This window comes from Callospermophilus lateralis, chromosome 5, assembly GCF_048772815.1.
Source record: "Callospermophilus lateralis isolate mCalLat2 chromosome 5, mCalLat2.hap1, whole genome shotgun sequence".
Lineage (NCBI taxonomy): Eukaryota > Metazoa > Chordata > Mammalia > Rodentia > Sciuridae > Callospermophilus > Callospermophilus lateralis.
In genome coordinates, this window is record NC_135309.1 from 153,405,361 (window position 1) to 153,433,227 (window position 27,867).

The window sequence follows — 27,867 nt, forward strand, 5'->3', positions numbered from 1 at the left end:
GTAATATAGCAAGGGGGGGCATTTCTGACACTGTCAATTATATGGTTAGGGTTATGCAAAACCATGGACATGTCCAAGCCGAAAGGGGCTGTGGAAGTTAAGTCAGAACTCTTGTTTTGAGTTGCTAACAAGGTAACACAAAGCCCCTTGATCTGAGTTTATTAATTTTCAACCAGAAAACAAAATGACAGGGGGCACTGTTGGACATCTTGGTTTTGTAGTACATACAATTGATCATCTCCATTGCAAAAGAATGTGAATATTAATTTCATATGCTTCAGCATTTAACATACCTTTTTTATTTATTCAAGAAACAATACAATCATGGGATAATGTTAGAGCCAAGCATGTTGTTAAGTAAGTCACTTATTTGTCATAAAGGAAGTTGTAATTTTGAAGTGAAATGTCATTAGCAAGATTTTTTTTAATAATTTTTAATTTATTGAAATTCAAAAGATGAGCAAGGCATCTCCAAAATAAAGATTTCCAAAATGACTAAAAAAGTGTTTCCAAAATAAAATAAAAATTAGTCAATCTGAGAATACTAGGCTTCTGTTGCTCCTGTAACATATTACATCATACTCAAGTGGTTTAACCATTGAAGAAATTACCTTAGAGTTCTGTGGATTTCATCTGACCTGGGTCTTGCTGGGTTGAAATCAAGGTGTTGGCAGGGCTGTGCTCCTTCTGGAAGCTCTAGGAAAGAGTCTGTCCCCTGGTCTTTCCCAGCTCCCAAAGGCCCTGCATTCCTTGGCTCTTATCCCCTTCCTCTTCCCAAATCAGCAATGTGCATCCCTCTGACTCCTCTTCACATTCTCCTCTGACTGACACTCTTCAGATTCCCTCTTCCACTCTTAAGGACCCTTTCAATGACACCAGGCCCACCTGGAGAATCCAGAATAATTGCCCCCTTTCAAAGTCAATGGTTAGTATCTCAGTTCCAATTACAACCTTAATTCTCCTTTGCCATTTAACCCAACATAATCCCAGGTTCTGGAATTAAGATGAAGATATCTTTGTGTCTGGGCATATTATTCAGCCTATCACAATGAGTTTCTAGTCATTACATATAAATGTAAATATAAGCTAAATATACTACAGTTTAATATTTTTTGCGACAATTCAGTAATTATCATTCAGTTGCCTTAATCTATAGAATTTATCATTTTTATCTAAATAAAACCAATTAAACTGGACAGATATAACAGTAACAAAAAAAGTAATACATAAAGCAAATTATACAATATTACAAAGTAGTGATTATTTGTGGGTGTGTGCCAAATGTGCATATATGTATATATAAATGTTTACATTTATATATACATATACACATAATTTTAATATTAATCAAATGGTTCTAGAAAATTAATATATAACAAAGATTCCCATGAAGGTGATGCTTACAACATATGGCCATGTTTATGATGATCTTGAACCAGCCCAAGATTAGAGTCTTAATAACACAAAGGTCAGAGATGAAGAAATTCTTTCCAGGTTAGCAGTTTTTCCATATACTTTTTCTTCTTGTTTTTTTCCTGTTGTCCATACTAAATTTCCTTGTGGCTTAAAGGCCTGACATTATGTGAAGTTGCCAAACCTCTTAAAAACAAGGTCAAACCACCAACCCCCCAAATAAATCAGTGCAGCTGTTCCAGGGGAAATCACTGAAAAATACAGGAAAATCATCCTGCACTCAGTGTACCTGAACTCCAGAGAAAAAGGTCCTGATTCCTTCCATAGCTGAAACACTAGCTTTGGTTTCCGAGAAATACTTGTGACCGCTGTCGTTAGCAAGAGCCAGTGCCCCTCCCACAGCAGACTTAAAAGACAGGAATGTGATAGTGACGGTCATTCTCAGTCAGCAGGGAGATCTCTGGCCACTCCCTGAGAGGCTCCTCTGGATACCAGACTGCAAAATCTCTGGAGTTAAACTTGAACAGTCGGAACACTTTTATCTTTACTTCAAGGGAATATCCAAGTATAAACATATCAATCTGGGGATGAGATTTTAAAAAAAGAGGTCACAAACACAAATTTTCAAATTCCTGCCTCCCACCATGGTGGGGGGAGTGTTTTTCTGCAACTTATAAAATAACCTACTTGTCTACAGACCCACCCATAAGCCAGTGAGTGGGCAGACTTAGGAAAAAATGTTCATTGTGCACAAGGAAGGGGACAAGCGTAGGAACATCCCTCTAGACTAGTATGAAGAAATCATAGGAAAAAGCTGTTCAGAAAAAAACTTGAAAAAAGAAAGGAATGCTCACAATTAGAAATTACACTGTTTTCCAACCAGCTTGATCTCATTCCAAATCAATTTGTGTAAAAATGTCAGATAACTTGATTCACCTTCTAGGAAAGCAAATCCAAAGAAAACAGAAACCCTTTTCCACAAGGAAAAAAATTATGGATTTAAACGTTTCAATAATTTCTATTCATCTGCAATAGGTAACCAAATGCTTTCCTGAAGCAATCTCATTTTCCAACTGGACCTCTTCTCCCGTGTGTGTGGGAGAACCTGTTGCCAGTGTGAGAAGTCAGCAAGACCAGAACTGGCACTCACCAGCCAAGGGTCTGCAGACACAGGGGCAACAAGCAAACTTACTACTCATCTGGGGACAATAATATCCACAAACCACCTCTGTGTAGCTGGTTTTATCAAAAGTGAGACCCACAGGCCTACGTGTTTTGAGTACTGCCCTATCGCCCTTAACCAAACACACGTGGTTCTACTTCCCCATTTACCTGTTCTAATCCACACGTGTCACCTACAGAATTCAGGTGATTCATCATAAAGCTCAAAGGATCTGATGATGTCTCCCTGGAAAACAGGAGTCTAAAAAGACTGGGAATGATCTTGTTAGTCTTCATTTGTTCATAAACTTCAGTGACTTGATATAGCATGATGAACTTTAAAGCTTCATAAAGTTTATGTTCCAGAATGACATCAGAAAAAAGGATGTTACACATACTTCCTCTCTTGTGATAATCTTTAATTCCACTAAATTCGGTCCACTAAAAATGTAGATGCAAAGCGAAATTTAGAAAGGTAAAAGTGAATGCATGCACCATTACATAATTTTCTAAGTATTGATAAAATAAGCCAAAGATTAAGAAATGAAAGTAGAACTTTAACTTGTCACTTTATATTTTTTGGTGCTGATTTATTTTAACTGTAAGCATGCTACAATGGACTGAATGTGTCTACTCTCCCAAATCCATACACTGAAGCCCAACCTTGTGATAACATTAGGAGGTGAGACCTTGGGATGGCAATTAGTTCACATGGCGGGAGACCTCACGAATGGGGTTTGTGCCCTGATAAGAGGCCAGAAAGCTAGGTAGTTCTCCTGCCATGTGACGACATGCAAGAAGATATCTGTAAAAAAGGAAGAGGGCTGTGCCCCCTGCTAGCACCCTGATCTGACTTCTACCTCCAGAACTGCAAGAAATAAATGCTTGTTATTTAACCTACCCAGTTTATGGTATTTTGTTATAGCAGCTTGAGCGCGCTCTCTCTCTCTCCTCTCTCTCTCTCTCTCTCTCTCTCTCTCTCTCTCTCTCTCTCACACACACACACACACACACACACACACACAAAATCTTATAATAATAAACTAGTTTACATATTTTTCAAAAAACACCACTTACTAAAGTACTAAGCAAGTCAGTTCTCTAAAACTGCTCAAGATTGCTGGATTATCCAAAAAATATTTCAGCCAAGAACAGTGCTAGCATTCCTTCACACTTACTATGCACCAGGCACAGCTCAAAGCACTCTTCTAGTATCAACTAAATCCTCACAATAACCTATAGGGCATATACTATTCATATTTCTCTTTCATACAGATAAGAAAACTGGCTCAGAAAGTCTAAGGTATTTCCTAAAATAACCTTGCTAGTAAGTGGTAGGCTAAGGATTCATTCTAATCATCCAAAACTTGTGTCATTATTAAAAGGCAGAAAGAACTCTTAGTTATAGTTATAATTAAAATCTTAGTTATAATTACTGCATCTGCACCACCCCAAGTTTTACTAGGGTGCATTTCAGAGGGGCACTCAAAGAACCTTGTCTGGAACTTGTACCACATTATTCTAGGTAAACAGAGGTACATGGTCGGTCAGGTTTCCAGACCACAGAACTATAAAGGGCCTGATTATTATGCAGAACATTTCTCTTGTTTATGAATTGAAAGGAGAAAGAAGGGATGAAAAAGAAATTAATCAGTTACTAAAAGGAACATTTCTATTTGCATGTATTACTTCCCTAACATAAAGTTAGGGTATGTTAGAAAAATATGGCTACATTAGAAAAATATGGCTACACTTGGGACATATTTTATTAATATTTATTTTTCAGTTATAGGTGGGTACAATGTCTTTGTTTTACTTTATGTGGTGCTGAGGATTGAACTTAGTGCCTCACGCATGCTAGGCGAGTATTGTACCTATGAGCCACAACCCCAGCCAGGGACATATGTTTTTATTCCTAGTCTTTTTCTCCCTAAATGCTCACCTGCATTTTCAATAATTCCACACATTTACGTAATTTTCCAAACACATTTGAACCTGTATACTTCTCAGGACCAAAACTATACTGCTGGATCCAATTACAACCTTGTGAAAACAGCAGTTTTTCAGGAAGCTTGAAAAGGAAGAAGATACCAACAATTATTAGTACCCCAACTTTTATTATACATAATTTGAACATGTCACAGCACATGATTTTATCTCATTTAGCATCTTCAGTTTGAAAGACTGAAACAATAGTAAAGTAAAAAGCATACAGTCATCTTTTAAAAAATTTTGTAGGTTAAATGATGTTTTTAGATTATATTTTTAATTCATTACTTCACACTGGATAAAAACCTAAATATAGGATTATGTCCATAGAAACAAATTTTTTTCGATAAAATACCATACTTCCTAGATGTTGGAAACTACTTTAGAAACTATTTTTAGCTGGGTGCAGTGGCAAACACCTCTCATCCCAGTGACTCAGAAGGCTGAGGCAGACGGATCACAAGTTCAAGACCCCATGTCCAAATAAAAAATAAAAAAGAGCTGGGGATGTAGCTTAGTGGCAGAGAATCCCTGGGTTAAGGTCCCCAGTACTGCAAAAAAAAAAAAAAAAAAAAAAAAAAAAAAAGAAGAAGAAGAATGAAAGAAACTATTTTTAACCAAATGAAGTTAGAGTCATACATCAGGAACAGATGAATTATATAAGGATGCATTCTGCAAACCTGGCTATCATTTAGCAGTTAAGAGATGACTTAACCAGGATTATTTCACCTCTTAGCCTCATCCTCCACTATAATTAAAGATAACATGTCCATTTTACAAGGCTCTTGATAGGATTAAATAAGACTACAATGTATGTAAGAATCTAGCCCATCATAGCCATCCTGATTCCGCTTGTTGAACCCAGGGTCCCTGTCATATTCCTTGTCCTCAGCAACTAGCAGCAAGGCCAACACAATACATACCCGACAAATATTTGCTAGATAAAACAGAAATTTAAAAAGAAGTTCAGATAAAAGATGTTAAATAAAGAACGCACGTGTGTGTATGTGTGTGTGTGTGTGTGTGTGTGTTTGTGTGTGTGTAAGAGAGGGAGAAAGAGAAAGAGGAGAGAGATATCTAGGTATCTAGATAGGTGCCTATATAGATACCTAGACAGCTAGATCTCTACATCACATGCTTCATGTTTCTTTGCTTCTCCATCCTAGATTAGGTACCACATTCAAAATAAAAATTCAGGTTGTTCATTAAGAATGTACTGCCATAATCCATTAAGAAAACAATAAAACAAGCCACAGAATAGAAGAAAATATCTGCAAATCACACACCTCAAAAAGTGTGTCTTCTCATAAAATATAAAGAATTCTCAAAACTCAACAATAAGAAAATAAACAACCCAATTAAAAATGACCCAAAGATTTAAATATATAAGATGATTGTCCGAGATGATAATATGAACAGCAATTAGGGACATTAGAGATGCCCACTATCACTGCTACTCACTAGGAAATGCAAACTAAAAGTACAATGATACCAGTACATACCTATTAGAATGACTAAACTAACCAAACAAACAAAAATCTCACAATACCAAATGCTGGTGAAAATGTGGAGCAACTGGAACTCATGTAGTGCTGGTGGGAGTGAAAAATAACCAAGTTTCGCAATTTCTTATAAACTTAAACATATAATTACCAAACCACCTTGCAATCTAATTCCTAGATGCTTGCCCAAGGAAATATAAACTAATATTCATAAAGATCTGTATAAGAAAATTTAAAATAGCTTTAATCATAGTTGTCAAGCACTGGAAACAACCCAGATGTCTTCCAATAGGTGAATGGATAAACTGTGTAACATTCACTAAGAAGGAACACCACTCCACAATGACAAGAGAGGAACCACAAATTTACAGAACAACATGGATGAACTACAAATGCATTTTGCTAAGGGAAAGAAGTCAGATTCAAAACACGCATACTAATGGCTCCAATCACATGACATGCTGGAAAAGACAAAATTATAAGGACAGAAAACAGATCAAGGTTGCCAGGTGCTAGAGTGGGAAAGAAAAGTGACTTCAAAGGTATACAAGAGAATCTGTGGGGTGGTGACTACACACTACATGCATTTGTTAAAACTCATTTAACTGCAGAGTAAAAAAGTGAATTTTACTAGATCACCTTACTTATGAGGGACAAATTCTCTCAAGAAAAGACGAGGGTACTGAAAACAAATGAACAGGGGCTGGGGTTGTATCTCAGTGGTAGAGCACTTGCCTAGCACATGTGAGGCACTGGGTTCAATCTTCAGCACCACATAAAAATAAATAAATAAAATGAAGGTATTGTGTCCATCTACCAAAAAAAAAAAACCAGAAACAGATAAACAAAATTGAGTATGACTAGCTTTCTGAGACAGTTAATTTTCAAACTGACTTAGAGGATTAGATTAAATGGCCTTTCAAAGTTCCTTCAATATCATGATGCTCTGAGTACAAAGCCATGCTGAGAAGACTAAGAGCTTCTGAGTTGTGGTTACTGTCCACATAACATTCCCAGGTCCCCAGTGTGAAGACATACCTTAACAATATCTTTTTCTTTCATCCAGGATGGAAAAGAGAGGCCTTGGCTAAATATCTGAAATAACACTGATCTTAGAGCATCATAGTTATCTCTCTTTACTTGTCGAACACATTTAATATGGTGTCTCCAAAAGAGCTCCTCATAAGCCTATTAGCATAGAAAGAAAAAATGTTTCATTAATTACACTGGATAACAGAATGAAGAAAGTGAATTTAGCTGGCTACAGGGGCCACACTTATAATCTCTGAGACTCAGGAGGCTGAGATGGGATGATCACAAGTTTGAAGCCAGCCACCAAAACTTAGAAAGACCCTGTCTCAAAATAAAAAATAAAACCAGGCACAGTGGCAACACCTATAATCCCAGTAGCTCAGGAGACTAAGACAGGAGGATTTTGAGTTCAAAGCCAGCCTCAGCAACAGCAAGGAACTAAGCAACACAGTGAGACTCCCTGTCTCTAAATAAAATATAAAATAGGGCTGTGGATATGGACTCAGTGGTTGAGTGCCCTGGTACCAAAAAAATAAAAATAGACAATAAAAAAGGGCTGAAGATATGGCTCAATGGTAAAGTGCCCTCTGGTTCAATAGCAAGTACCAAAGAGAAAAAAGAGAAAAAAAAGTGAATTCAGTGGACATACTGAGAAAGTATTATTTTCAGTGAGATATTCCTCCCAGTTAAAGTGGACAGCAGAAACAACGATAAAATTCTGATTACGACTGCATGTAATTTAATTTTAAAATGACTCTCATGTGTTAGGGTCTGTTCTAGATGACAAATCCTGGAAGTCTAGGGCAGGTCATTTTGGGCAAATCTAATCACAAAACTACTACATGCTTTTAAGAGTATGCTAAATGTACTTTAAATGTACCCCTCCCTCCTTTTGCTTTTGCTGGTGACAAGATTGGACAGCATTGTTGGGAATATTTGCCAAGATTAATTCAATGGAAAATTCTAAAACTCTTCAAAATATTGATGTCAGGGTACTTGATTCCTTCAAGAAGACCCTCTGTTGCACATGAAAACGTTTAGTAGGTGGGCCAGGAGAGACCTGAGAATGGAACAATGTTCAAGGGTTTTCTGACATTACAACCTGGTTTACCTAACTCCTTAAAGGCACAGATTTTTAGGTTAAAGACCTAATGCCAACATCTAGTATCTGTGTGGCTTCTGAATTAGAGCCACAATTGTTACTTGCATCCCACTGGTATTGGTTGATCTCTGGATTCAGTAAAGCAGAATGGAATATTTCCTGATTTTGACAGTCTATGTCTTCCAGAACCTCTGTAAACAGACACACCTTCCTCATCAGTTTGGCACGGGGTGTTTCTCCTTTCCATTCTCTTGCACAATAACTGAGTAAATCAACTTCCGCCTCCACACTGAGGTTCCCTGGACCAAATCAAAATAAAAGGCAGTTAATTTTCCCATTCCTCTCCCTATATGAGCCTTTTCTGCACCTTAAAAAATAAAAATCTGCATAAAATATTTACTTTTGAATTTTCTCTGGAGATATCCAATCCACCTGAAAAATAAAAGGAAATAATAATGTCAAAATTATGCTTCAGATAGTGAAATATTTTTGAAATTTAAATATGACACAATGACCTACCATTTCAGCCAGTGCTCTAAATATAAATGCAGCCTTCTGAAATAGCAGAGGGTGGCCACCAACAGTGAAACTGCCAACATCACAGAGCCCTTCGCTATTCTCCAGGCAGTATCTAGGACCTGGCTTGTAACTAGTGTCCAGGAGTGAACTTGGTCACTTTCTACAATTAAAAAAAAAGTACATCAGAATTAAACATCAGCTTTAAAGGAAAACACACACATTTACACACACACAGTAATTTTGCTGCAAAGTGTCTATCCTCAATTTACATAACTATTTTATTTAAAAATTCAATCCAAAAATTAAAGAAACATCTAGTTCTCTCATAATCAGTGTCATATATATATAAGAACATATTTGTTGAGCTGGGGATGTGGCTCAAGCAGTTGCGTGCTTGCCTGGCATGCGCCGGGTGCTGGGTTTGATCCTCAGTACCACATAAAAATAAAATAAAGGGCTGGGGATGTGGCTCAAGCGGTAGCGCGCTCGCCTGGCATGCGTGCGGCCCGGGTTTGATCCTCAGCTCCACATACCAAAAAGATGTTGTGCCCGCAGAAAACTAAAAAAAAAAAAAAAAAAAAATTAAAAAAAATTCTCTCTCTCTCTCTCACTCTCTCTCTCACACTCTCTCTTTAAAAAAAAATAAAGATGTTGTGTCCACCGAAAACTAAAAATAAATATTAAAAAATTCTCTCTCTCTCTCTCACTCTCTCTTTAAAAAAAAAGAACATATTCATTCACAAAATTAAAGAAGGAAATTGAGCATTAAGAGCATGGATTTTACAATTTCTAACTCAAAACTTGCTTACCATGTTACAATTTTACTTAGCCATATGACTACAGCAACCTAACCCATCGTATCCTAATTTACTTGATTATAAATGAGGGTGAAAATACTGACCCTGCTGGGGAACAGTGAAATGAAATATTTAAGCACCAGCACAATGCTTGACAAAGACTTGGCTCTTGTGAATATCTGAATTCATAAACAATTTTAGGAATTCAGTTCAGCACCAGGTGCACTGCAGACAATCAATCCAGTTGGCCTTTTGGGATCCATGTCTGCCTAATGCTATATTTTTTAATCATTATGGGTTATAATATATGGCATCACCTTAGTAACACAAAATAGGAGGAATACAGACATCATTTCCAGAAAGTGAACCTTGTACAATAAGAGCCATGAAATGGCTCCAAATATGCTGCTTGTGACATAACACTACAATTTCTGATTTGACAAGGGGCAAAACAGGCCTAGAGACTCAAATGGTACACATGCAACATTTTGCTGTGTTCAATATTGAAGATTCCTAGTTATATTTGTGTGAGCATGTAAAATGCTGAGTACGGATGAGAAAGAGGTCATCTGAATAAGGGCCAAATCTCCTGGGGTTTGTTGCAAAATAATTTCCTCCACAGTACACAATTTAGTAAAATTCCAGTGATCAATTACAGTGAAACACTTGTCAATATGGAATCTACAATTCTGGCATTTTTGATCATCTGGACATTTGATATACATTTGTACTCTCAATAAATAATTTACAAGCAAATGAAAAACTATATATTTCTAGTTACTTAAAATTACTTTTTCAAACAAGTACCTATTTAGAAGAGTTAATTAGCTTTTCAAATCATTGTTATATTTACTACCACCTAGAAATTTAGTCAAACATTTTGTTTAAAAACATAAGGCTGTAGTTTCTTTACATCTATAATTTAGATTTTTATTAACTGAGACAGTCTTCTAAACTTTGAAAATTCTAACACATAGAAACACTTTTAGTAAATCCTTAAATCTATGGAGAACTAGAATTGTGTCTATGTAATACATAATTCTTCAACTGTAGCTGTAAATCTCTCTTAAGTGGAACATTCACATAACTTATTTTCTCACTGTAAAGCCAGGCACTTTTCCTGTCAATGTCACTTTCCCAGTGAATGCACAGTACTCTAGCAGAGATCGTCCTGTATGGAAGTTGCGGCCTCACTGACAAATGTCTGGATTGTTTCCCACTTCTCACTTTTACAAACAATGCTGTGGCAAACATTCTTTTCAACAGTCCTTGAGGAGTCATGTTTGCTTTTTTTTTTTTTTAATATAATTTCAAGAAGAGGAAATGCCAGGTCAAAGGGTGTGCACATTGTTGGCTTTCACAGAAGCTGCCTTCAAAAACAACTCTGCCAATTACCACCACTCCCCCTAGGCCTCGTTAGAATTTCTTATTCAGGCTGTGTTTCTGAAAACTCATGAGATTGGGATTCTCTTGTGGGTTCTCATCATTCACCTTTCTTCTTCCCTAAAGGGCCTTTTTAGAGTAACTGCCGTTAGCCACAGAGTAGTGCTCTTGAGTGTGTGGACATGGAGGGCTTGCAGCCATGAAGGGATTGGCTGCTGTCTTGGATATGGGCATGTACTTTCATTTGTCACAGACCATGTGACCTACTGCATTCATTCAAGTACCACCTAACTCCTCAGGGCACGTCCCCTAAACATAGGTCTCTCCTGCAGCTACCCAGGCCTCCATAGGGACCTACCATAGATGATGGCTCTCCCTGCTTGCACCCAAATTTATGCTTTCAATGTCAATGTCTGTCTCTGTCTCTCTGTCTCTCTCTCTCTCTCTCTCTCACACACACACACACACACACACACAATTTCCCAACCCTTCACCCTTATCCTCAAAATAAACCCTACCTACATACCCAGGACAGAAATATGTGAGATGATCAACTTACCAGAAAACAACCCTAGAATATAAGCCTGTACTTTATGTATACACAAAATATGTGTGTATATTGTATATGCACATATATACAAAAATGTATATTCTCATATTTTTTTGGTCAAATAACTCAAGCCAAGAAAGGCCAGAGAAGGCAGCCATGGGGATACTGGTATGGGTATCAGGGAACCATCTGGAGGTAGCAGGAAGGGGACTTTGTAGTCATGGGTGAGTGGGCCATGGCCATTATAAACACGTATAGGATCTGAATGAGCTGTGTGCTAATGTTACCAGGAATGGGGCTTCTAAGGAGAGGAAGAACCATGTTTTAGCAAGAAAAAGTGTAACTTCACTAATAATTAAAATGGTTACAATTTAAACTGCTATGTGTCAGCCCTGTGCTAAGCATTTTACAGAGATTATCCCATATTCCTATGAACCATGCTGTGCATCTTACAGTAAGGAGGACTTGGAGTCTGATACAATGGTTACCAAGTTGGTCCTGCTCACAGAAGCATGAGATAAACAACTTCCTCTCCCTCCATTTTAATCTCTAAACCCAGGAATGAAGATAGTACATAACAAAGCATGGTATATAGGGAGTGTTCAGTGTAGGGTAACTCTCTTTTTCTTAATTTGTTCTAATTAGTTATATATGACAGTAGAATGCATTTTGACACATCATACATAAATGGAGTATAACTTCTCATTCTTCTGGTTGTACACAATGTAGAATTACACTCATTGTGCAATCATATATGCACACAGAGTAATAATGTCTGATTCATTCTACTATCATTCCTACCCCCATTCCCCCTTCCCTCCCTTTACTCCCTACTCCCTTCTACCTAATCCAAAGTACCCCAATTCCTCCCTAGCCACCACAGGTTGACTCTTCTTACCATCACTGCATCACAATGCAGGGAGCACAGAGTACCTGCCTCTCAGAACCGCATTAGGGCTCAAAGGAGACATCAGGCAAAGTGCTTAGCTCAACATCTCTCACATTATTAAGTACCCAATAAGCACTAATTATTATTTTTACTTATTACCTGAATCACCTTTATTTTACAGGAAAGAAAAGTGTTAGGGAAAAAAAGATTAAATAATTGCCTAGAAGACTCAGCCAGTAAGTGGTGGAACTAGACTCCAAAGACAGGACAGATGCAATGTGAGAAGCTACTTGCTTCAGACTTTGCTGTACTATGAATTATGGAGCTGAGTAAATCTTCAAGTCAAGTTTGCTACAGCAAAGAGAATTAAGACTCTTTAAAAGAAAATTTTAAAGTTTTTAAAAATTCATAAAAGAGAAAGAAACATCCTACAGACATCTTGCAAAACAGTATCTTGATAACAATTCAGGTGATCTCCTGAGTGGAATCTCATTTTTCCAAATACAGCTGAGAGAGAGAGAGTAACATTTTGGACATCAGAAGGTTCAGACAGTCCCCTTTTCTGCTAAGGAGAATTCTGCTGTCACTAGCCCAGCTACCTAAACCCTGACCCAGGAGAAGTGCGCACCCATCTGAGAGGGTCCCTGTGCTTGATGAAGTACAAAGAGAGGGAAAGTCCCACCTCTGCATGTTCAGTCATCCTAGGTAATGGAAAGAACAAAAGGGAGTGTGGGTAGAGCAAGTCTGGGCAAAGAAGAATCTCTACAAAGTTGCAAGAGGAGGCAGAAAAGAGAGATGTTGCCAGGAATTATAGATTGATGTTATTAGCGTCTATCAAGAGACACAGAAAAATGAAATTCCTTTTTAATCCTTTTGGGCTGAACCACTTGGGTGGTAGCTTAAACACATCTACATATAAATAAGTCTAAAATACAATGAATGTATTTCTGTTTCATTGAAAACAGCTTAACCACATCTTATGCATCCCCTAGCCACCAGCATCAAAGCATGCCAAGACCCCAAAGCAAATAATCAGAAGAATCAATGCTTTGGTAGTTAAGGTGTGCCTGAGGAATTATACCAGGACCTCCTAAAAGCAACAGTGTGACTATCTCAAACTAAAACCCAATCTCTGATCACTCCAACTATAAGATCATTGCGTAGAACTTTAAGAAGGCACTGCTTTTTGTGGTAAAATTCTACCTGACTTTTTTCAATCTGCCACAACATAACACAGTTGAAGTGATCCAAACATTACAACAGGAAACCAGTTAAAAGAAAAAAAGAACTAAACCCTGAAAACAAAACTAAAAGATGCTGAAGAGCCAAAAAAGAAGTGATCAGCAGTTCTACCCAGGGCTGTGGGCTCCCAGTGGCGTGGATGTCACAGTCTTGCTCAGGGAAACTCAGCAGCACTGGATTTGCCTCTGAAACTCCCAAGGCTGCTCCAGCCCACGACTGCTAATTCTTTACTCTCTACTTCCTCATAGGCTGCCACAGTCTTCAACCTCATCTACTTCCCCTTCCAATCCAATTCATGGCCCAACATGCAGTACAATGGAGCTTCCTCCCTACATATGTCAACACATCAACTGCTTCCAGCCCAGTGACTTCCTCCTAAGTGGGCCCGGAAGGAGGACATCAAACCTGAGCAAGAAGGGTGGAAAAGGCAACTTCATATACATGTTAGAGGTAGCAGAGGAAGTAAAGAGACAGACATACAGTAAAATCTCCTTGTTTAAAATTTTTTCAGGTAAATACACTATATTTAATAAACAAAAGATATTGCTTTCTGCTTCAATGCCATAATATAGTTAGGAGAGGGAAAAACCCTCATTATGTTTGAAATGGTGAGGTCTTAACTTTTATATTTCAGTAATCAATTCTGTTCAATTAAGAAGGGCAGTCCTTCCACTCATTAAAGTATTAAACCAACAACTACAAGATCAATATCAATGAGGAAGAGAACCACCAAGCGGAAGGCTTTTATCTTCACTGTCGTGACCAGTAAGGCATTCAACTCTAGCCTGCCATGTGACCTACTCAAGCTGTGAGCACAATCTTCAGAGATGGTGCACATCTCACTCAGGGCTCTTACAGTACAGCAGGAAACTGCTCCCTGCCTGACACAGACAGGATCTTGTTTGTATGCTTTTAATAACATATAGGTCAGAGTTGTCTTCATTTTACTGGGCACACCTTGTAGGAGTGTTAAAGCCCACCCATTATTTTAAAGGTAAGTTTAATTTTCTAATTGTGTGTGGGGTTTTTAAGGCCCACCCAATGATAAAAATGCAAAAGTTGCAGGTGAGGCACACTACTATCAAAGTGTGAGTTGTCATTCCTTCTCAGTGAAATTCAAGACCACTTTATCCAACCATGCAGGCCTCCCTGGCTGTGGAGAGACAACTGATTTTATAGAATGGGCAAAAAATTCAGTTTTAGGGGCTGAGGTTGTGGCTCAGTGGTAGAGTGCTTGCCTAGCACAAGTGAGGCACTGGATTCAATCCTCAACACCACATAAAAATAAATAAAGGTATTGTGTTCATCTACAACACAAAATATTTAAAAAAAAAAAAAACAACTCTTTTTCATTCTGCCATTTTCAGGTTTCAGGGCCAGAGAAATCACTTAGCCTCTATGATAAGAAGTCACCCCAATGGCCAACAACATGGTGATAAAACAGAATTGAAACAAAATTAAATGAAAAAAGCACTATTCAAATGTACCTATTTATTTGGCTGGGTTCCTGCTACAGTCTTCCCACCATCTGTCCTCCAACCAGTACTTTGGTACTGTCAGCCGGGAACTCCCTTTCGGGGAGGAGTCCATTTCTTTTCCAGAATATTTCTCTTTATTGATCAAAATCTACCTTGATTCTATGGACATAGATTAAGTTGATGCTACATTTATGAACAGAATAGACTGGACTCTGGCATGGACCTTTCTCAAGGAAAAAGAGCCTCACTAAAGTGACCTCCAGGGAAATGAATGCAGTTTGACAAGCGACATAGCGGGGGACCTGACCTAGGTCAGTTTAAAGGAGGATTCCCTAGAACACGAGGCTGGGCTGAGTTCTGAGGATGGACAGGAGCCTGCAAGGCGAGGAAAGCAAGGGCAGGCTAGAGCTGCCAGGCCTTGATGAGCAGGCCTGTGGGTCCCAGTCAGGATGCTGATGCTTCACTGATGAGACGTAAATACCCCTGTGGCTTTTTAGTGAAAGGACCGTGTGATTGAAACTGTAAGCACAACCTGAATCATTATTGCTTGGGGTTATGACGAACAAGTCTGATTCCTTTTCCACAGGAAAACCTCTTCTATCTTTCACAGAATGACAGGCTGCTTTGGGATGATGAAGCTGGAATTTTGTTGGATTTCCCAGGTTTGATTCCAACCAGCCCCTTGGGCAGGCCTGATCCTCCCTCAATGAACCCTCTGCTCTTCATCCACACTACAGGTGTGTTCCTCTTATTCATGTCTGTTTCCCGATGAGCCCACAAATACCTTTAAGGCAAATGTTCAATCTTTAAACTTTTTTGAACTCTATAAAGGCAAGAGTTTTATCACAGTTTTGGAGACTTATGGTTAGGAAAAAAAAAACCTAATGCTTAAAATGGTGAGGTTAAAAGACTTTCTATCACTTTTGTATTTCAGATATTAATTCTGTTCAATTAAGAAGGGCAATCCTTCCACTCAACAAAGTAGTAAAACAATTGCAAGATCAATAAGGAAGAGAACCAACAAGGAGAAGGTACCAGCACTGGTTCAACTCCAGTGCCTCCCCTGGAGGAAGGCAGGAGCTTGTGCAAGAGGAAGAGCTCACATTCTAGACAAGAAACCAGAAAAAATCTTAAATCATGGTGGATCTGGGCATCTGATGAGCTGTCACATGCATGCTTTATTTTTGAAGTGAACACACTGAAGTCCAGAGAAAACAAACAGAAGTTTGAACTTGAACCCATGTTCTGACTGAAGGGCAGTGCTCTCTAACTACCAACATTGCTCCTTTCCCTTGATATTCCTTTTCCAAGAATTAAAACAATTGAGAACACAACCTTGAAGATCTATCATTTCCGCTCTGCAATTTTTTATTTTCTAGGTTAGATGGCCTGTTTATTCAACCAATTCCCCTACATTATATGATTTGGAGATCTCTTCATTGTCCTGGTCACTTTTGTCTGAACTCATTTTTTTCTTCAATTTTTTTTGTTTTTTGTAGCTGTAGATGGACAGAATGCCTTTATTTTATTTGTTATGTGGTGCTAAGGATCAAACTCAGTGCCTTACACATTCTAGGTAAGCACTGTGCCACTGAGCAACCCCCTAGCCTCTCATTCCATTCTTAAAGTAAGGCCCTGGGTGGAAACAAGGTAACCATTAGTAGATCAGGGGTCGGCAGGATTTCTGTAAAGAGTCAGTCATATAGTCTCTATCCAACCATTCAACTCTGCCCTTACAGCAGGGAAGCAGCCAAGACAACACAGTGTAGAGCTACATTACACACCCCCAAATACCTTCATTAATGGAGACTGAAATTTGAATTTCCTTTATTACTGTGTCAGAAAATGATATTCCTCTTTGGATTTTCTTCTCATCCATTTAAAAATATAAGACACATTCTTAGGTCAGAGGCCATATAAAAACAAATATCAGGCCAGATTTGGCCTATTAACTTGCTGAACCCAGTTCTAGATGACACATTCAAATTGCTGTAGTCTGGGATTAGTATTACACAGCAGCAAACCAAAAAAACAAGAGGCTATCCACTCACATTATGCTTGCTGTCAACCTAAATCCCTTTGGGGCTAGGCTGGAGTCCCATCTTCTGAAGGGGAAACAGGGATCAGAGATTTTACCCCATCATCCTCAAGTTTCCCAGTAGAGGGACTTTTCCTGGAGGTCAGGTAATGGCCTCTGCATCCCCTCCCTTTCTCATTTCACTCCTTCCTAAGGGTCAGAGACCTGTGACGGGCAGGTCTAGAACAATATCCTGGGACTGCTCAGCTCTGCCCCTTCTCTCCTCCCTGAACCTACCTGCAAAAATGGAATGCTGGGGCCTGCTCTCTCCTTGGGAGGGAGGCCTGGCATTCCAGGGGTGAGTTCAGCTTAGGTATGCCTAGCAAGCCTGTCTGGCCACAGGACCAAGATGTGTGGATTCTCTCTCATTGAGCTGACTCATCAAAATTTGTTTAATCGCCAACTCCTGTGCCCACCTTTCCTCAGCACACGGGAAGGGAAGCAAGTGTTATCCAGATCACACGTGTAAGTTCTGTGAGTCTAAAGACTCAGGTAGGGCCTGGCATCTATCCCCAGACAGCCTCACTGCTTTGACTTGCAAGGGCTTTTGTGGCATCCTCTCACACAAATCTGATCTTTAACATTAGACTTCTACGTTCTAACACAAATAATTTATGAACATGTTGACAAAAGCTACATGTCACTTTTGTCCTGGTAGTAATTTGCACATTAATTAGAATCATTAGGATGCTGTTCCTAATGGTTACCAATCCTTCTAATTGGACTGTTTTCCCTAATTTTATTTTATACTTTAGTGTGGTTTGGAATTTTTATTTTTTTAATAAATTTTTTTAGTTGTAGATGGACACAATTTATTTGTTTATTTTTATGGTGCTGAGGATCAAACCCAGTGCCTCCCACGTGCAAGGCAAACACTCTACTACTGAGCTACAAATCCAGCCCTTGGCATTTTTTTTAAACATTCAAGAATGTGTCACCTCCTATTTTAAAAAATCTTTCCATTGCTTTTATTTATTTTTAATTTTTTCTTTTTTTTTTTTTTTTTTGTGCTGGGGATTGACCCAGAGCCTCGTGCATGAAAGGCAAGCACTCTACCAACTGAGCTATATCCCCAGCCCTCCACAGCTTTTCTTATTTGTAGGAAAGACCCACATCCTGGCAGCCAATCAAGTGAACTGAAAGGGCGCTAGACAAGATATGAGAAGGGTAAAGAATGGTACATCATCTATCATACCATCCGAGCCAGAAGCCTCGGGAGTTAGTTCTCCTGTGACCAATACCAATGCCACTTGGTGCTACAAACCAAGCTTCACCCTGAAACCCCTCACAAAATGCTCTCTGGGACCAATGGAGCAGTTGAGATCTGCCCTCACAGGAGTTCAGTGTGATGTTTCTGTTGGTACTACACATAGAAGCCTCCCTGGCCACCTCCCACGTTTATACCTCTCTGTCCTCTCATGGACCCATCTACCTCTAGGTAGACCTACAGATCTGCTTACCTAAAAAGAAACCAGTGAACATGAAAAAATAAACTCACTGGGGTTCGGGCTGTGGCTCAGTGGTAGAGCTCTTGCCTAGCATGTGTGAGGCCCTGGGTTCGATTCTCAGCACCTCATATAAATAAATAAGTAAATAAAATAAAGATTCATCAACAACTAATAAAAATATTTTTTTAAAAACTCACTGAACATTAAAGAGCACTGTTACTTAAAGTTTGTGGAGCAGCTCATCAACATCACCTCAGGACGTTTTAGAAATACAGATTCTCAGGCCCCTCTGTAGGCAAATCTGCATTCTATCAGGACCCTAGGTGATCTGCATGCACACTGATGTCTCAGAGACACTGTGATGGGACAGAGAATCCCACTGGCTTCCCCCATGAGTCTTCTGATTTATTAAAGGGCTAGGCCCAGGCATCTGTCTCTTAAGTTCCCAGGTGATTTCAATGTATTACCAGTGATGAGAAACTGTTATAGGGAAAGCAAGAGCTTCCCCTATCCCTGACCTTTTCTGTTATCTTAAATATATCATCAAATGCCAATTAATTTCCAAAGGTATCCTTAGAAGAAATCAAACCAGGTAAAGAAAAATCTATCTCACTGGTAAAGTAACCCAACTACAATGAAGTGCTACTTCTGTTTTGTGCCCGTTTCCCTTTGCCCATGCGAGGGGCTACTTTTACTCATCAATAGTTTCCTCTGGCAAGGAGCTATGCCTATCTAAGATGGAACTTTCCTGAAAGTAGTTATGAAGAAAGAAACCTGATCACTTAAGTGGCCTCCAAGGAGTGTGGCCAATTCACCCTGGTTTGCCTAGGACCCTCCCAGTTTTAGCACTGAGAGTCCCCAGCCCAGGAACATCCTCAGTACCAGATAAGCCGGGGAAGTGTCACCCATCCCCAACCCCCATCAGTCTGATGCCTCCCTCCCTCTTGCTCCACCTTCAGGGCCCCCCAGAGCTCACTCTCACCTCCCACAAGGCTTTGTCTGTGCTATTCCCTCCGTCAGGAACATTATTCCTTCCACTCACGGCCTAGTTCACTCCTCCTCCCACTCTCAGTGCAAACATCACTTCTCTGAACCATCCCCAAACCCCCTGGCTTGAGCAGATCCCTATTTTCCTCTTTCCTAGCACACACTGTTCTTCTTTAGCACTTGTCTCAATTTACACAATTATGTGTGTGTTTGATTAGTGACTGTCTCCCTCCATAGACGGCAAATGTCTTAAGGACTGGGATTGTGTCTGGTTTCTCTCTGCTTTCTCCATGCCTAGGCACAGAGAAGACAGTTAATAAATGTTACTTGAATGAGTGGAATGAATCCATGTAGTCAGGATCCAATCCCCGTGTCTCTGTGGCAGACACTGTCAGCTTGCACCAGGGTCTGTTCTCTCCTCCTTCTATACAGAAAAAACCTGAATTTCAGTCAGGCACAGGGCTACTGAGAATAAAGGGTCATTCCATCCTCCTGGGATGCTACATATGGCTATGGGAGTAAATTCTGGCCAAGAAGTAGGTATGTAATTTTCAGAAGTGCTCATCAAGAGGGGCAAATCCCTCACCTTTGCTCCTCCCTGCTAGCTGGACTGTAAACATGATGACTGATGCTCCAGCAGCCATCCTGGACCAAAAAGTGACTATGGGCACAGAGGCTGTAGAAGAAGCCTGGGCCCCTGACACCATGGAACCTGTCCCAGCCCTGGGGACCTCTGATGTGAGAAAAATAAACTTATTCTCTCATTGGAGGTTATTCTGTCATTCCACCATACCTGAGCTTCTATGTTGGTGGTCCCTTCCAGTTTTTAATGTGCATGTCAGAAATAGTGAACCACCAGAGTGTTTTCTCTTCCCTTAATTACACCACATAAACACAAAGCAGGAAGTGAGAATGTGAAGTGGCCACCTAGTAGGATGGTTTCAAGGTAGTGGAATGAGGAGAGAACTCAAGGTCTAGACCTAGGGAGCTGAGTGACTCTGGACGTTAGCTTCCTCCACTATGAGAAAACATAAGAAGGCCAGGCCATTAGCCACCACTCCTTTACTTCTCTAGAGGTTTCTTTATTTTAATATGCTTCAGAGTTACGTCAGAGGAATCATCAAGTTGGAGCACATGGCACAGGACTTTGAACAACTGTGAGAAAAAACTGATGTTCAAACTAAACTCAAAACATTACTTGAAGCTAGCAACCAGGAAAGATGGCCTACACACAGACAAAAGATACATAAGAGCTTGACAAATACCTACAAATATTCTGGCTCTTAGTCGTTGAAGATGGTTCTAAAGAGCTATTAAACCTATTGGCCTGAACACATAGAAAGTGACCAGTTTCTAAAAGGAAGCAAGAGGAAAAGAAGAAAAAGAAGGTTGGGAAGATGAGAGGGAGGGTGAGGGAGAGGGCAAACTGAACCTCCATGTTACAGGCTCCAAATTTTGAATGAATGAATCAGTGAGGTATATATGGAGAAAACACTGGAACAGGAAAACATGAAGACCAAGACAAGCACAGCCTATGCGAGTCTTCCATTGTGACGATGAGCTAAGAACCCCAAATTTAGTTGAACAGATATTTTAAAAACAAAATGAATGAACAAACCATGGAAAACTAATCAAGTAAATTCTCTTTTCAAGTGATTTTTATCTTCAGATTTCAGAGGAATTCATATGCCCAAGTTTTATTCGTCCAGGGTACAAATCAACATTTACATTAATAAGTCTACTATGTTTCCATTTCAAGCAGACAAGTGGAGGACCAATCTACTCCTCATCTACAAACTGAATTCTAAGTTCATTCTGCAAATGCCAAGTAAAATGCCAAACAGCTAATCTTGTCACTGACATCAGTGTTTCTAGCACTTCATATCTAGATGGGGGCTGCGTATCTAGTTCAGCCTGCACTGGAACTAGCTCGTCACCTCTTCCACTTCCCCTTTCCTGTCAGCCATCCTGCTCACATAGCACCCCGTCCAAGGGGTGATTTGGAAGCATTCGGTTTTCCTTTAATTTTAGACAGTTAATACCAAGTTGAGGCCTTGTGACAGATCAAAAAACGGCCCAGCCCCAATATACTAGACATTATTCTAACACCTAGAGGGGTCGAGTCTTTCATTACCAAGCAAGAAGGAAGTTAGCTCACTTTTCTTCAACTTGGGAGACTAAATGCTGTAAGGGAGACTCTATACCCTGGCTTAGAAGAAAAACAAAAACTATTCAAAGCCCTCCAAAGAACTGCCACCACCAGCTCCAAACCACGTCCATGCCTGTGCTATTGAGAACTAGTTTGCAACCACTGAGACTGTCCCCAGCCTAGAGAGGACAGGAACTTATCTCTGTCATGATGGGATCAAGAGGGTGGGATGCTTCTTTCTTTTAACAGTCAACCCTCAACTTTGAATGAGTTTCTATTTCTCCCTGAATTGGGGAGGCTCTCTTGAGAAACTGACTTCCAATTACAGATTACTCCCTATGATAGACTAACACTAGCATCTGTTAAAAACCAGTAACTGAGCAAAAGGAGACAGAACTAATGAGGTATTTTAAATTACTATGTGTATTCATCCAACAATTCCACAGACTCAGTGTCACAGTTACAAGGTTGAAGCAACAACAAAAGGTATGCTATAAAATTCTGAATTTGGAGATTTATCAAGCACAGCATTTTATGTGCTACAGTTGCTGATATTTTTATTTCCTAGGAATCCCAGCAACAGCACTAACAGACAATAGTCCATCGTCTCCTAGAAATGAACATAAACATTTTATCATCATCATAATTTAAACATGACGCCACCTGTCCATTCTGGCTCCAATAAATGGGAAAGGTAAAAAATGGAGTATGACTAGAACAAAAAAGGTTATTGGAAAAGTGAGAACACAAAAACTTCTTTGTTGAATTCTTGTGAAGAAACATTTAAATGTTCTTCCATTAATTACAAATCAAATCAATGTGCATGTGACCTCAATTCTGAAAACGGACTGTCTTACTAAGTAACAACATTCATCAAACAACACAGATAGGCGAGAAAGGAAGGATTTGCTGGTCAAACATACTAACTAGCACAATGACGCCTCTAAAAGTTAAGCAGAGACTTTAGTAGTTAACGTACAGGAATCACAAGAATACAGTAAGCTTTATTTACCTGGCAATGAGAACTTTTTCATAATCTCCCTTCTCCTATACTTCAAGCCTGTGAGAGTTACCTCAAACAACAATGGTGTAAAAGTGATAACCCAACTTTTATTCAGAGCATCTTAAATGTGCAGAAGTAACTTTGGGAATTATGGAGTGCTCTCGGGTGGAAACCGGAGCAGGCAGGTGGTTGGTTAAAGATCTGTCATCAGTGGAGGCCCAGACCAGGGGTCTAAACCCTGGCCACCACTTATAAGCTGGAAACCCTGAGTTCTTTCCACAACAGTTCCGAGTGTCATGGAGTGATGGTTACAAAGATTAGATAAGATTATCAATGATCAGTGTCTCTGTGCTCAGTACCATAAAGAAAACTCAAATGCCCACTGTTACTGCAACAGGGACAAGCACTGTGTGCAACAGGCTGGTGTTTAGGGAGGTGCTCATGCCACCTCAGGGAGCGTCCCTGATGAACCTAAGTCTGTCTTGGGTTCTAAACCAGGTAAAAGGTCATTTTCAAGTTAAGAAATGTACCAATCAAGAGCTTCTACCTAGAAAGACACATGGTACTCAAAAGATACATTTTATTTGATATTTATTCAACTCACAGAAATGTAAGACTAGACATATAAAAGTAGGACAAACGGGTAGCAAAAAAAAAAAAATCAACTAGAAACCCTTTGATTTAAGCAGTCCATGTATGAGTGTGCATGTGCACATGAGTATGTTTAATTAGCATTTTTCCCCTCAAAACACTTTTTAAAGAAGGAAGATACTCCCCTTTGGGTCACAACTAGAACAGAGGAGAATCACAGCACGTCTGTTCACTCCTCTGTGGCACACACTGACCACTGGTAGCACACTCCTCTCCCATCCCGCCCCCCATACACACACTCATTGTTCAGCTCCTTGAGAGCAAAGGCCTTCCTGGTACTTGTTCGAGAACAAGCTCCCAATTCTCTGCACACCTTTGGTAGCCCAAGTTGAAGTAGAAGTGTGTGTACCCCACACTCCCTCCTCATGCCCAGCTGGCTGCTTGGTCAATAACTTCCCATTTGCCTACTCTTCCTATGAACACAGAAGTGCTCACCAGGTAAACTCACCTGCCTGCCTAGCGACTACCTGTGATTACCCATGGGAACAGGCCAGAGACTGCTTATGGTGGGCCAGAAACATCTGCTTCATAAAGTCAGTCATCCTTGAAGGACTCTGGAATAAGAGAACCCATGATAATGAGGAACAGACCTTTTAACTGGCAGGAAAGCTTAGGAAGGAGGTGAGTAACCTTGTACAAGTTTGTGCATAACTCAGTTTTTTTTTTTCTTTTTTTGGAATTGGGGATTTAACCCAGGGGCACTTTTCCACTGAGTTTTACCCCAGCTGGGTTTTGTTTGTTTGTTTTTTGAGATAGGGTCTTGTTAAATTGCTTAGGGCAGAAGTTGCTGAGGCTAGCCTTGATCTTGCAATCCTCCTGTCTCAGCCTTCCAAGTCACTGGGATTTCAGTCATGCTCCAGCATAACTCGGTTTCTTAAAATGGGGATAACAAAGTAGCAATCCCATAGTACAAGGAAATGACAATGATTATAACAGCAGCTAACACTAGAATGCTTACTGTGGGTCAAGAACAATCAGAACAATTTCACATGTAATAAGTGAACTAAAACATAAGCACTAAAAAATTAGCCATTATTACCTTTATTTTAAAACAATTTATCATTAGGCCCTTGTACCCAACCAAAATCTCACCTAGAACAAAAACAAAACTAACAAAAAGCAGAGCTGTTCTGAATACAGGTGGAGTCGGGGAACCGGGTAGATGGGTCCCGCCTTCCATCCAAGGTATTCATGTCTCTAAACCCCAACCTCTAAGGACCACCAAGAAGTCTAGTAGTTCCTTATAAAGTGTTTGAAAACATGACCACTACCACTAAGAGGAACAGTGGTGGAAAGAACAATAGCAGGGTCTGAATCACTTAGGACAGTTAATGGCCCTGAAGCAAGAAGACTGAGGATGGAGTGTGGGGTGCTCACATTCCCTCCTCAAACACACAGGTCTGCCAAGGGTGCTGAGAACAATAAGTTTATTCCAGAATCTACCACCTTCCTGACAGCTGATGGTATCTTCTCTGAGCTTTGAGGCATTGCACTAACCGACCTTTGACCTCTTATTTGTCTAATATTATGACAGCGCCTTCCCGGTATATGGTACACAAATGTTAGTCCATGGTTCTCAATATCAAAACACTTTTTAACAAGAATAAGAATGACAAACCAATGAACCTCTTTCTATCTCTACTTGCTCTATGGGTTTTCTTTTGTGTTTTTGTTTTCTGTTTTGTGTTTTTTTATTGTCATGTGTTACTTGGTATCACTTGCTGTTATCTTAAAAGCTAATCTATACCTCTCTCACACAAAAATGTTTAGGAGTAGATTAAAAAAAAAAAAAAAAGCTATCTCCATCCTAGCTTGAGCAATAGATGTTAAAACTGTTGGGTTTTGTTTTTTTGCCAGTGTACCAGCAAAGAAGATAAACTATACTTCCAAGTCCTCAGAGAGCACTTAGGGAGGAAAAAAAATCCCATAATCTGACCCTTGAATCACATTGCTTTAGAGAAGTTTCCCATGATCTAATCCTTCAATCACATTCTTCCTCTGCTCCACACTAAATGCAGATCCCCTGTGCTGGTGCAAAGGAAAGACTCTCTTCCTAAGCTCACCACACTGGGACACCTTAAACTTAGTGCAGAGAAAAGAAAAATTCTTGGCAATTATGTTAAGCCCAGAGTAGGCATTTCTCCACCTCCCAAACAGCTTTTCCCAGCTGTGCCCCTACCTGCACTTCAAAGTTTCTTTCTCTGCCAAACTAAGAAAGGAGAAGGGAAGAAAATAACATAATAAAAAGTTCAAATGAATACACAAACACAGGAAATATTTGGCTAATTCTATAATAACCCAAGGTGCAGAAAGGTTAAAAAATGAGTTCATTCTCCAAACTTTGGAAAGTGGGAGGTAAATCAATCACAGAATTCTAGACTGGGAGGGTTATGGACCCTCAGCTAGCACAACACTCTCATTTTATGGATGAGGACATGAAAGTCCTCAGTGGTCCTGATTCTACCCAGACACTCTTGATCAAAATGATGTCTAGACTTCATGTCCGGATTCCCAGATTGGTGCTGTTTCCACTACAACCAACAGCTGACTGTGTGAATTAAAAGCTCCTGCTGGGACTAAACAGCAATTAATAAGGATACCAGCACCTGCCAACTTGCCATAAACGCTGCAGTACCTGAAACCCAGACTGTGAACGAGCAGGCTCCCCAAATTCACTAGTGAGCTCACACTCCTGGCACGGCCTCCAGGAAAATAAAGAAACGGGGCCCATTCAAACCGAGAAGCAGCACTGACCATCTTCCCTGGATGGCAATCAAATAGAGGTCACAGCTGAGGGGCGGGATGGAAGGTGCCCTTCACCTCTGGTCTTGAGAGCTGGCAGGATCCAAACCAGAGGGGGAGTCGCAGTCACAGGGACCAGACCTGCAGGCGCGACCTACTGCTATATTGCATTGCTGCTCTGGTCCTTGATGATTTTTTTTTTAAGCCCGAGTTTTCTCGGTTGTTTAGCAAGTCTTGACTGCTGCGAAGGTGTGGGCCACATCCTCTGCCAGAAAGGCGCGAAACCAGGCGACTTCCCTCCCACAACAGCCGAGTGCTCAGGGAGGACCCGGGCCCGGGGTCCAGGTGCTTCGGCGCTGCTCCCGTGGGGCTCGGTCCCCGCCGCTACCGGCCCCCTCCCAGCAGTGACGCTGGCTGTCTCCTTCCAGGAGCCCGCGATCCCCTCCAGGGCAGGCGACCCCACCCCTCGACCCGGGGGGTCCGCTCCTCACTCGCACGCGAGCCCGCTCCGACGGCCGCCGCCGTCCGCGGGTGGGGCGCTCCCGCCCGCGCCGTGGCGCCTGCCCTCCCCGCAGGGCCAGGGCTCGTTCTGGTTCCAGGGCTGCCGGGACCTCCACCTCTCCGGCGGCGCCTGGTCGGCGGAGGCTACCCCGGACCCCGCCCGGCCCGACGGCCCCGCCCGCGCCGCGCCCCCCGCCCCGCCAGGCCCGACGCCCACCTGCGGCGGGGGCGCGAACCCGCGCCCGCTCCCGCACCCGCGAGGGGTTTCTCGGCGCTGCCATGCCGGCCGCGCGCGCGGCGTCGGCCCGTGGGTCCGTCAGACACGGGGCCGCCCACGGGCGCCCGGGCTCGGTCCCCGCCGCCAGCGGCGCGAGAGGCGGGGGGCGGTGACGGCCGTCTGCGCTCCTGCCCTGGTCACTGACTGACGCGCCGGGGTACCAATCAGAGGCCGAGGAGCGGGCTGGGGGCGGGGCCTCCGCGCGCCGTCGGGGTCGCAGGCCTGGGCTGCGCAGGGGCGTCTAATGCTCTGCGATGGGTCCGTAGGCTCCTTGCGGCGTCCAGGCGAGGCTCTCGAGGCTGCTCTTGGGGCAGCACTCTGGCAGTGTAACAGGAATGGATCCCATGGTCTCCCTGGCACTTTATTTCAAAAGTCCATGGGGTGGGAAGCAAGTAAACCCCGGGGTGGGGGAGGGTGGCTGATGGGATAGAGGGACCAGGGCAAAATAGCGAGTGAGTCCCTTTCCTTCGCCCGTGTATTAAAGCTTGTCAGCCACGCCCCTCCCGAGACTGGAATCCAGACGTAGCTGCCTGCACAGGGATGTTCCACTAGATAGGCAAATCTAAGGGGAAAGAAAATAGTTTTCTTTCCCCTTGGGTCAGCAGACCAGGCTTAAGCTTACTTAGATCTCACAGTTTACTTTAGGAGCAGAGTAAGTACGTTGTTGACCAAACTGGTTCCTCTTATTAAATGGTTTATGGAAAGGAAAAAAATATGGGAGTAGCAAGCAGTAAAAATAAACCATGCAACAATAAAAAGACACAAGGCTCTTTGCTCCTGATTTCCTAATCCGATGGACCCTTTTTTCAAAAGAAAAGGGAAGAAAATGAAAATCCTGATAAGCCCAACCCTTTTCTCCAAAATATGCAATTCCCAGAGACAAACAGATTTGCATGTGAAATGTCCTGGCCGCTTTCCGAAAGAAAAGTTCCATAACTAAAGAAAAATGTGGAAAACAGTCTGGAAGTTTATGTG

General features: G+C 41.1%; 1 protein-coding gene across 1 annotated transcript; it reads right to left on the reverse strand.

Annotated features, from left to right (window-relative positions):
• Nucleotides 1–26,968, reverse strand: Otulinl (OTU deubiquitinase with linear linkage specificity like). The gene is made up of 8 exons (XM_076856214.2): nucleotides 26,833–26,968; nucleotides 8,719–8,878; nucleotides 8,600–8,631; nucleotides 8,407–8,498; nucleotides 7,104–7,253; nucleotides 4,517–4,645; nucleotides 2,746–3,015; nucleotides 1–1,994 (listed from the first exon to the last, which is right to left on the reverse strand). The coding sequence occupies exons 1-8, from the start codon at nucleotides 26,894–26,896 to the stop codon at nucleotides 1,821–1,823; spliced, it is 1,071 nt and encodes a 356-aa protein (XP_076712329.1). The 5' UTR covers nucleotides 26,897–26,968; the 3' UTR covers nucleotides 1–1,820.
• Nucleotides 26,969–27,867: the final 899 nt, after the last annotated feature.

Excerpts from the sequence above, each read along its gene's own strand:
- Otulinl (XM_076856214.2), bottom strand. The coding sequence starts at position 26,896 with ATGGCAGCGCCGAGAAACCCCTCGCGGGTGCGGGAGCGGGCGCGGGTT. Across the intron at positions 8,879-26,832 it reads GGTTCGCGCCCCCGCCGCAG|AAAGTGACCAAGTTCACTCC; the intron begins GTGGGCGTCGGG and ends TTTTAATTGTAG. Across the intron at positions 3,016-4,516 it reads TGGAATTATTGAAAATGCAG|TGGACCGAATTTAGTGGAAT; the intron begins GTGAGCATTTAG and ends CTACATTTTTAG.